The sequence below is a fragment of the Porites lutea genome, chromosome 1, assembly GCF_958299795.1.
Source record: "Porites lutea chromosome 1, jaPorLute2.1, whole genome shotgun sequence".
In the NCBI taxonomy this organism is placed as follows: domain Eukaryota; kingdom Metazoa; phylum Cnidaria; class Anthozoa; order Scleractinia; family Poritidae; genus Porites; species Porites lutea.
The window spans coordinates 30,605,256-30,616,618 of record NC_133201.1 but is presented as its reverse complement, the minus strand read 5'-3'; the positions used below and the strand labels follow the sequence as shown (position 1 = coordinate 30,616,618).

General features: G+C 39.8%; 1 protein-coding gene across 1 annotated transcript; it reads left to right on the top strand.

Moving 5' to 3' along the window:
* Positions 1-1,301: 1,301 nt before the first annotated feature.
* Positions 1,302-10,630, top strand: LOC140948154 (cationic amino acid transporter 4-like). The gene is made up of 4 exons (XM_073397379.1): positions 1,302-1,736; positions 4,114-5,283; positions 7,885-8,464; positions 10,018-10,630. Exons 2-4 carry the CDS (start codon positions 4,144-4,146, stop codon positions 10,179-10,181), a joined length of 1,884 nt encoding a protein of 627 aa, XP_073253480.1. The 5' UTR covers positions 1,302-1,736; positions 4,114-4,143; the 3' UTR covers positions 10,182-10,630.
* The last annotated feature ends 733 nt before the right edge of the window (positions 10,631-11,363 follow it).

The window sequence follows — 11,363 nt, the reverse complement described above, 5'->3', positions numbered from 1 at the left end:
CAGTGCTAACTTTCCTATTGAAAAAAGGTAAAATGAAGCTTTCCGGGGAGTCTTTATTTTCAGAATAAGCGAAAAACCTTAAAGTCAAATCTTGTACTCGTAGTCGTCCTCATCCTTGAATCTAAAGGTCTCTAATGAATTCAAAAACGAAAGAATTTTCATTCCAGGGTTGGAGGTGAAATCCGCTTGTCTGACGTCAAAAACATGCATAATGGCCATCATATTCCAAAAAAATAACTCCAAGTGGGACCTCTACTCATGAAACAGTCTCGGGACCAAGGCTAGTGTCCCCTGAAAGGAGGTTTGACCGGGGTCTGTAAATAATTCATAAGCAAAGGTAATATTTAGATTTTTTTATTCTGCCTCTGAATCTGCTGCACTAATGTAAAGCAGCCAGATAATGTTTAAAAAATCATTATAAACTTGTCTTGTTTTGAGTGCTAAGGTGTCCCCTGAATGGAGGTTAAAATAGGGTTTCGGGAACCAGTAGAAGAGTCTCTTTCCCCTGAATAGAGGTAGCAGATTAGATTATGTGAACATTTTTCTGGGACCCTGAATGGAGATTACCCTTGAATAGAGGTGCCCCAAAGAAGAGGTTCCACTATTGTTAGACTATCGAACTAACCCTTTAAACCCTAAGATCAAAATTTAAATTCTCATTTGTTGCCCTTATTCATTACCTACAGAAGTAGTGGGGAGAAGTTAATAAAAAATCAAGCAAATACATCTTGTGTGATCATGTGCGTAATTCTCATGACCACTCTGTTTTACAAAGCATTAATATTACAAGGAGAAATTTGATGCTGATCACTCTTAGGGCTAATCTGCGGTTTTCAGACACTAAATCGAGTAAAATGAATAATTTTCTCGACCATTCGTCTTGGTTCAATTCTGTTCGATTCGCTCCACTGTATTTTTAGCATGCCGCTTACGACGATCTGTAAACCTGTTTATCAAAATTAGCATGCTCAAGAGAAGAACGTCATCATGCAAGTACTTCTTATTTATGATCCCCTACTCATGCAAGTGTTTATGGCGTAAAAAGGAAATTTTAGGTCCCTTTTATGCAAATCGGTATATCAACAAAAAAAAGTTTGCAGACGAATTTGTAGAAGGCAAGCGCGGGGCGAACAAAGGGTCGACCCTCGCTCGTCTCGTGCTTGCCTTCTCTCGTCTGAAAAACGCGAAAAAAACGAATGTTCAACAGGCTAATAAAGTTTGACTGACTGGCTTGATGGTTTGCGAGAGGCCTTGTAGTCTATAAATAATAGCAGGGCGGCAATTGCACTGTCCGAAGCAAGTTGTCGCGTGGCTCTAATTGCTTGTTGGTTTATAAAAGAAAGCAATTGCAAGCAATTATTGAAAACCTTTTGTTGGCGAAGGTGGCGGTTCAGACGTTTTGCTTGAGTAAATTTTCGCATCCACTTTGCGTTCTTCCAACCCAGGCTAACTGGAGAAAGAAGCTAAAATATATTTACGTTGGTTGGTTCCAAATTTACATCTCTGATCGAAAAGTTAACCCTTTTTTGCTATAGCAATCAGTCAAACGTGAAAAAATTCTGCTGTCCGCCAAAATATATATTTACATAATAAGCTTTGAGCACAAACGTGCATAATTATAGTATTTAAGCCCGAAAGCAGTTGCTTACATTTTAATTTAATGTTTTACGTAAAAAATGTAACTGAACTCGGGAGAGGACTGAAAACCATCGGATTTGAGAGAGAGGTAAGGGAAGGTACGTAAGTATTTGTTCAATTCGCGTGCGATGTGTTTCACAACGGTCTCTAGGATGGAGCCTATCGCCAAAAACTCTTAAAGGCTGCTCATCATTCGCCTTTCATGATAAAAATATAAAACACTTTGAGGCTTGAAAGTTTAGTCATTGTTTACTCGTAAGTATCCCTTCGCCCTCACTTTTAATAAGCCTGTAGCTAAAACCCTTATCATGTACAAACCAAACTCAATAGCAGTCGTCTGGCTCCGTTATTCTCAACCTCAAGTGATTCAACTGGTCACAACAACTCATAACAAACGTCCAGTTATACAGAGTTTGTGGTATGAAAAATTTTAAACGCTTATCCCTGGCCTCTTGCCATTTAGGTTTCCTGTGCTCTATCGATTTCAAAACTCCGGTGGTAATCGGCGTAGCAAGAATAAAGCAACCAACATATAACCTCCGCTAGAGAGCTGTAGCAGAACTAATGAAAGCTTGCAGTGGGGAAATAAGTTGAAAGTTTTTTTTTTGAGGGGGCTTTCTTGTTGCTTCACCAGCGGGAAAATATTAGTACATGAATAAAAAAAAGCCTATACTTGCAATAACATCTGTAAAATACTATATTAAGGTTCCCCCGTACGTTTCCCATCTGTACGTAGTAAAATTGCCGAAAGTAAGTTTTCAAAGTGAAAAGTAACAGCTTGACAGCTTTTGTTATTCTAATCATACATGCTGGCGTACATTCTATATGACAATTACGGAAAAAGAAAAGAACTACAAATAAATGGATCTAAGCAGGTAAAAATAAATAAAATTTTTTGCAACCTTAAGAAAAGATATTCAGCTGACTATATTTGCTTATTTCATCAGACTTTTTGGGCGCTTAGTTTTACGTAAAGGATACAGAGAAAATGGTAGTGAGATATCATTTTGGATCTCATCTTATTTGCATGTGTAAACAACGTATTCCAAGAACTTCTCCCTGTAACAAATTGCAACAAGAGGATCGTCAGATTTCTCGGCGGAATATATTTTTTTCAGAAAAAGGCTTCCTCTTTCTAACAGTTTGTTAATGGATAATTTTTCATTCGCGCGAGAGGTTGGGTCACACCTTGAGCCACGAATCAGAGCTCAGTATGGACGCCGGGGGGGGGGGGGGTACTTTAGGAATTTTTGGGTGGGGATGTGCCGCTGGGACCCTTGAACCCTTAGCCTATACCAGAGCTACTTCAGCTGAATGTTTCCTACCCTTTACTAGACTGAAATGAAAATCTGACTGAAAATCTCCCCTATCCTAGAGTAGCTTTTAGACTAAGTTGCGTAAGTTTGAACTTGCGGTTTGATTTTTTTGAGTGAAAATTCCCGCTTTTCCTAGTAAAGATTAAAATCTTCAACGAATTGAACAGTTTCCTGGAAATGACACCCTATTCTAGACCCCCCCAAAAAACTCTCTGATTTATATACCATATCCTAGAGTAAACTGCTTGAAACCATACCCTTCACAGCGGCACATACCGATATAGCCCATATATGGCAGACGTCGCAAAGAATAATTAACTTTTTTGCCTTTACTTCAAGTCGTACAGTTACTTAAAAAGAAGGAAAGTTGATTGGAGCTGTAGAGAGGAGACTGCTTCCGAATTCAGACAGAAAGATGTATTAATAGGAAAATTTCAGACCGCCTTGCCTTTCTCTCTCTTAACTTAAAATTTAGGCCCCATCTTGCCCAGTCCCTGTACGGCGTCTTTCCAGGCCTTCTCGATCGATGCATTTCGGAGTATTATCGTACATCTTACACTACTAACATTACGCAAACTCTGTAAGGAAGCTATCGTGGTATTTCAATCGTTTTAGCGTTATTATGTGGACGGGCGAATACGAGTCAAATAAGGTACTTGCAGACGCGTATTACAGAAAAAGAGAGAAAAAATCCCCGTTATCAAAAATACCCGGACACCTGTGGATAAGGCCTTAGTCATTTCACGCCGTCGTTGTGCATGGACTCGACTTCTAAGAAACTTCCAAAAAAAAGCGTGATGTGCCTGCAGAGTTGTTGTTTTTCTTAATAAACTTATTACTTTTAATAAACTTATTGACTTATTAGTTTTGAGTCGTAGTTTCCTAAGGTCTCTCTTTTATTGGTTGGCGTCTATGGGACGTTTTTTTTTTTATTTCAAATTTCGTCCTATTCACGTGCAATACGCATAATTTATGAAGAGACAAAGGATCAAATTCTCCTTGGACCTTCCTTGGGAAAATATGCAAGTTAAAAAGGTACCTTATATGCCCAAAGAGGTGTTTGAAAACTGAGAGGCGAGGGCGTTTAGTTGGTGGGGGGAGGGGTGAGAGTTGTAGAGACTGTAGTGAAAGATTTACATGTTTTTTTCCTTCCATTCAGAAATACTTGCTTCAAACTTTGACCCACAAAATGCCATGTCAGAATCTATGCGACAACTTACATCGAAAGAAGCCAGTCGTTGGGTGGTTAACAGATTCTTCTCTAAGGAGACGTCTCTCAGTTTTCGACCTCACCTCACTAGGGGTGGGAACAGTCGTTGGAATTGGCGTGTATGTGGTGGCAGGAGAGTTGGCACGTGACGTAGCAGGACCTGCGATCGTTCTCTCCTTTATTCTAGCCTTTATTTCAGCAACACTTTGCATGCTCGCCTATGCCGAGTTCAGCAGCCGCATTTCCAAAGCCGGGTCAGCTTACATTTACACTTATGTGACACTGGGTGAAATATGGGCTTTTATTGTTGGGTGGAATATTGTTTTGGAGTATATCATCGTAGGCGCGAGCTTGGCTCGGGCTTGTAGCGAGTACATAGATACTCTATTTCATGGTCAAATCTACAGGTTTTTTATGCAAGACATAGTGACTTGGAACGTCCCTGGAATTGCTCTCTTTCCAGACTTCCTTGCTGGCGGCTTAGTTATTGCTGCTGTGATGCTTGTATGTTCAGGAGTTCGCATTTCTACTTATGTTCAAAAAGCGGTAACAGTGGCAAATTTCCTTATCATTTTGTTTATGATAATATACGGTATTTTGATCGCTGATCTCAACCAATGGACAAACAGGTTCGCACCTTATGGCTTTCGAGGCATTTTACAAGGAGCTGCCAGTTGTTTCTTTATATTTGTTGGATTGGATGTCATCACAACCGCCGCCGAGGAAACTATTCACCCTTCAAGAAACATCCCACTGTCGTTGCTGCTCAGTATATCCATCAGTACCCTCGCCCTGTTGGGTGTCACAACTGTGTTAATAGCGATATTACCTTACCATGAATTAGACACTTTCGCTCCATTAGCGACAGCTTTTGCAAAAGTGGGGAAGTTTCCAGTTGCTAAATACATCGTAGCTTGTGGAGGAATATCTGCGACAATCAGCGCTCTAGTGTGTGTCGTTTTTTCACCTTCGAGACTTCTCTACTCCATGTCTCTTGACGGTCTTTTCTTCGGATGGTTTTCCCGCGTAAGTGACTCTACCTACGCACCAGTGAGGGCCACGATCTTCGTTGGATGCTTTGCTGCAGTATTGGCAGTGATATTTGATCTCCACCAGTTGGTAAGTTGCTTTTTTGAGGATTTTTTCTCTAAACGCTACTTGTAGCTGCGTGTGTAAATTGGCAAGGTACTAAAATGAATGCCAGAAGTGGGCAGTTTACCCGGGGTAAATCGCATACACAATTGACGTGAATTTTCCCGGAAAATATCAATTTAACTACTCCTAAACGAGTCCAAACTGGGTGCGGCTAGAGCATTATTTGACCCCTCGGAGACCATACTTTAACACCGCTTTAACACAGTATGACGGATTTTATATATATATTAAACACTTAATGACTTGTCTCGAGAGAAACAGTTAATTTTGTTTCTCAAGAATCTCATTGTTGCCGAGGAAAACATGATTCGGAGGAAACAAAATTAACTGTTTCCCAAGCGAATTGTTATATAGCCCAAGCACGCTTACAAATTTGAAAATAAATCTCGCGAGCGTCAACATTCACGAGTTTGACTAATAGTCGCGGGTCGCGGGTCGCGGGTCCTCAGTCGCGGTCGCGGGTCCAAAGTCGGGGTCGCGGGTCCAATGTCGCGGCAGGGGAAAATGATTTGGGGTTCGAGGTAACTGAGTGAAAACGAGTGATATGAAAAAAATATAAAGCGAAAAAAATCGTTTTTATGAATGATACTCTACGGTAGCCAATTTACAGGTTACGGATGTTAGAGTCAACAAAATAATGCCTCAAGAGAAGACGTAAAAGAAAAAGCAGGCCGACTTTTGTGTTCACCGCAAGTTCGTTTTGTTTTCTTTCTATCGGGCCCAGTTATGTATAAATTCAGCTTTGAATGTACTTATGCATAACAGTATCTGACAAAAAATGTTACCTTGAGTTACCATTGTTTTCTTCTTGTCTATGAATTGCTCACAAATTCTTAAGGGTGCATTTACTGAAAAATGTGCGATACACATCAAAGACTATAAATTATAAACGTTACAACAACTTAAAACCATTTTTAAAAAAGGCTAACTCGGGCTCGAAAAGCTACGAGTCTGTCAGTAGAAGAAACGAGAACTGTTTCAATTTCAACAAATGTTTTCGCCAAAAATAAAGAAAACGCTTGTTGAAAAACTTCCTGGTCGCAAACTCTCAAAATAAACTCTTTGCACAAGTAACTGGAAAGAGGAGGAGAGACGTTGGGCTTGAAGTGCCAGTAAAGTACATTCAAGCGGGTATTCAAGGCATGAATTTAATATAGAAACAAGTAATAATCCACAGCAAGAGGGGATAAAGCTCGAGCTTTATCCTCTCTTGTCCACAGAAAGGAGTTTGTTCCCACTAACGATTGAAATCCGGAATCCAAGTTCTACCAAGACAGAATAGATCATAGTCTCTTGGTTCTACCGACAAAGACTTCAATCCAGTACCTGAAATCTGGAATTACTTACCTAATTTATTGACTTTTTTTTAGCTCTGGTGGAGTTGATAACTTACCGTTTTCAGTGTCTGGTTTACTTTCTTTTTCAGCGTCATGATATCGGGCGTTATTATTTCCTTACCTACTTAATCACTTGGTTATTTATGTTTTCAAGATTTGACTGAGACGCACATTGATCATGAATGGCTTCCTATTGTCAGGTTGTCCTGGTTGCCATTTAGGTGAAGAGAACAAGAAGTTATATTGAACACTCTTGGTTGCCGTCTCAGATGTAAAAAGAAAAGCATTAAGCGAAAATCTTGTTTCGAGGAACAGACTCCTTTCTGTGGATTATTACTTGTTTCCATATTAAATTCATGCCTTGAATACCGCTTGAATGAAGTTTCATACGCCTATTTACATTTTCTTTCAGTTTTATCGAAAACATTTGTTAAATATAAGAGTTCTCGTTTCTTCTACCGACAGACTCGTAGCTTTTTGAGCCCGAGTTCGCTTTTTTTAAAAAAAGGCTTTAAGTTGTTGTAACGTTTATAATCTGTAGTCTATGAAGTGTATCGCATATTTTTCAGTAAATGAACCCCTAAGCATTTGTGAGCAATTCATCGACAAGAAAAAAGCATGGTAACTTATGGTAACTTTTTTATCAGATACTGTTATGCATAAGTATAACTGGGCCCGATAGAAAGAAAACAAAATAAACTTGCGGTGAACACAGAAGTCGGCCAGCTTTTTCTTTTAGGTCTTTTCATGAGACATTATTTTGTTGACTCTAACATCCGTAACCTGTAAATTGGCTACCGTAGAGTATCATGCATAAAAAAGAGTTTTTCCCTTTATATTGTGTTCATATCAGCCGTTTTCACTCAGCTGTGAGACCTCGAACCCCAAATCATTTTCCCCTGCCGCGACACTGGACCCGCGACCGCGACTTTGGACCCGCGACTGCGACTTTGGACCCGCGACCGCGACATTGGACCCGCGACCGCGACTTTGGACCCGCGACCCGCGACCCGCGACTATTAGTCAAACTCAACATTCACGGGTAGCAGTGTACTGTTACCCTCTGACGTCATAGATTTTCTTTTGAAACATTTTCATTGTTAGATGTCCTGTGAACTCGAAGTAACCGATGATCAATAAGAGCGCGCGCTGTTGAGAAAAGATTCCAGCTATATAACAAATAGATATATCTTTAACACACCTTTGAGTAACCTTGTTCTTTTTTCAGGTAGAGCTTTTGTCCATTGGAACCTTGCTAGCATATACAATGGTTACGATATCCGTACTGGTAACTCGTTATCAGCCTGATGTCGAGAGCGTTTATGACAATAGCATTGGCGAAAGAAAAGCTATAACAGTAAAATGGCTTCAAAGTCTGTGTCTCACGCACGCTGGGCAACAAGATGGCTCACATGCCGAGGTCCCCTTAATATCAGGGGAACAAGAAACTGCAAAAAAGAATGATCGTGGCTCTAAAAAGGAGCCGACTCAAAGTACAGTTTTTCGTGTCAAACTGTCGGTATTTTTCATGGTAGCTGGCATCACTGCAATCATCGTTATTCTCTATACTGCTTTTGAACAAATTTCTAAAATGGAATGGTGGGCCATGATCCTTATTTGCTCGTTCTCTGGGATAACTGTTATATCATTTGTTGCAATTCTGCTTCAACCGAAAAACAACACCACCTTTCCGTTTATGGTACCTGGCGTCCCCTATATTCCCACAGCAAGCATCTTCTTGAATGTGTTATTAATAACAAATCTTCAGTGGATAACCTTTGCCCGATTTGGCGTATGGGTGGTGGTTGGTAAGTACGCCTAGAAAATAATAAATATTCATCTAATTGCAATGTCGTCGTCAAAGGAAAATGGCCGTTGTCACAATAGAGATGGATAATCCATCTTCAAAAACGGTCAATGCTGACGGCGAAAAACAGATGGATAAAATCAGGCGGATTGTCCATCCAAAATTAAGACACTTCCATATTTTCAAATTGAGACGAATTATCCGTCTGACGCTAATTATCCAGATAACCCGTCTCAGATGGATAATCCACCTTTAATGTGAATAAGACCAATGAAAAAAAAAATTGAAAGAAGTTAAACAACAACAACAACAACAACTACAACTTTATTCTTTGTAGAAAAATACAAAAGTTTGGTAGTCTGCCCAGCAAATAGGTGCATGGAAAGCTAGTCGTGGCGGGGCAAGACAAGCACATAAATAACACAATTATCTAATGAAAACAAAAACCCTAAACTATTAGAAAGCCTTGCAGACCGCAACAAAAACTAAATGATACACAGAAGTTAAGTGAGCTAATAATAATAGCACATCTGAGCGTAACTATCAAACGTTTAACAAGATATAAGCAAAAAGAAGTTTTGGCCGCCATGTTGGAGGGCAAGAGTATGCCCTCCAACATGGCGGCCAATACAAATCATACTGCTTTGTTGAAGTGAATCAAAGTGCCATAAAATATCTCCCTTATATGCGTTTCCTCTCAAATTTCGGGTGCATGTAAGCTAATTTTTATGTGCTCTGTCAATTTTTGGCATCAGCAAGATTCCAACTCATTGTTTAAAGGAAGCATTGGTCACGTGACCTCTTAATGCAAGTGGTCTATTGATCAAAGCCAAAGAAGTCTTCTAATAGGGCCTAAGATATTACGAAAAACCTAAGACATGTACAGATAATTACGCTATGTATCAGCTTACCAACGTATAAACTTACTTCCAGAAATGTACAAACGGCTCATGTCAGACGTTGGGTGCTTCATATTTGGAACAATCATTTGTACCGACTTCATGTTTGAAGGAATTGCTTACTTTTAGGTATTAGGACCAGGGGAAACTTCTCGATGTGTTATGAAGCTTTTCTTTTTAATTCCTTGCAACAGCAACGAAGTAACGTCCATCTGGTATAAAGCGTTGCTACTGACGACGTTTAGGCCTTCTTTATTAACAGGGCTCGGTTCCTTAAAAGATGGTAAAGTTTAACCTAGCATTAAGCCAAATTTCAAGCACGGTTCAGTTCTCGTTTAAGAACATGCAACTCGAGGTTACAAAATACTGTTACTGTTACTACGAGATACAGTAATGATGAAACAAAAATGTTACCCTAAGCAATGCATTGGAATGTAAAATACAAAAACGGAGCAAAATTTTAATCTTGGATTAACGCTAACCGGCCTTTCCCGAGGAACCGGGCCCAGATCTCTATATCCACGTATGGCTAAATTACTAAGTTCAATCTGTGACTTATTTCCTAACTTCCTTAAAACTTTTCCACTTAACACTTACTACATGCTTTAAAGTATTAATAATTAAGTCAAATTTCTTTCTTTTTATCTTTCACTAGGTTTACTCATCTATGTCTTGTATGGTTATCACAAAAGCACACAAGCTCTCAAACCTTCCAGTCAGAAACAGGGAGAATTTGTTTTACACGAGACTCCTGAATTTCCAAGAGAAGTCAAACAACCGCAAATGAAATTAACCAAAACTCCTGCAAGCTTTCCATAGCCACAGTTATTATAAGGAAATTAATAACACTTTGGCACGTGCCTTGGAAAGGTTTAGTGTGAAAGCAACACTTTGGCACTTGCAATGCAAACAACCCTCAACCACGCGCCGTAGAAAGTTTTAATTAGCGAAACAACACTTTGGTACACGCCTAGGACACCTAAAGGTGATGTTACACGGGACGATTCACCACGACGATTTTGAGCTCAACACAGCGTAGCAATGTTGGAACAAACTTGCAACCATTCGAAACAATGTCGCAACACAGTGTTGTGATGCTGTGTTGCGCAAAAAAAGCGTCGTTGCGAATCGTTCCGTGTACCAACACCTATAGAAAGGTGTGTGTAAAACCGGCTGTTGGCCTGTTCTGAATGAGATGCCTTAATGTCATAGCAATTGCTGATTGCATTATTTTTTATTACTGGAAAACCAGCTTGCGATGTCCCACATATACAGTATGTTGCCCAGTATCCGGACACTTCAGTTTAAGATTGCAATAACTTTCCTTTGTTAATCGCAAGAGCTCTGAAATTTGGCCCAGAGAAAATCTATCTAGTCCTTAATATGACGAAAGACAGTTTAACTTTTTTGCCTTTGTTTCCATCGCAAAATTAATATTTTTGCAGAGCTTCTATGTTGCCCAGTATCCGGACAGCTGGCCCAGTATCCGGACACAACAATAACAACGTAATTGTACATAAATTTCGACAGGCAAACGACTTATAAGCTTCTCTTGCACTTGCAAAGTAGTCTGGCAATCGATTCCAAGAATGTAACCTAGCATCGTGAAATAAAACAGAACAAATGACTGGGGTATGGTGGGGAACGCGAGCGGCTGTTTTGAAAATGGTATAATTCTCACTTCCTTGTCTAGGAACTTTTTCACTGATTAAAGGAAGGCATCCGTGGACATGTCGAAGCCGCAGTTTGCAAGCTCAATTAACCAATCTGCAAACGACTTTTTTTCTTCATTTTTTATTTTAAAAAAAGCTTGGGGAAGGAACATCAATCCGACGGTCAAAGGTCACTCTCCTATTTAGTCTGACCTGCAGTGTTGATTTCTTCATGCTCAGTCGTCACAATAAGCCTGCTTTTCTAGCACTAATTCCTCCTTCTTTCACATCTCCCAATCGCTTTGTTACATATTTCAGACCGTTGCAACCCCATTTTAGCAGTCACAAC

What these genes read in the sequence shown, in the direction of transcription:
- LOC140948154 (XM_073397379.1), top strand. Translation starts at nt 4,144, where the DNA reads ATGCCATGTCAGAATCTATGCGACAACTTACATCGAAAGAAGCCAGTC. An exon ending in TATTTGATCTCCACCAGTTG is followed by an intron (nt 5,284 to 7,884) that starts GTAAGTTGCTTT and finishes TTCTTTTTTCAG; the next exon opens with GTAGAGCTTTTGTCCATTGG. An exon ending in TGGCGTATGGGTGGTGGTTG is followed by an intron (nt 8,465 to 10,017) that starts GTAAGTACGCCT and finishes ATCTTTCACTAG; the next exon opens with GTTTACTCATCTATGTCTTG.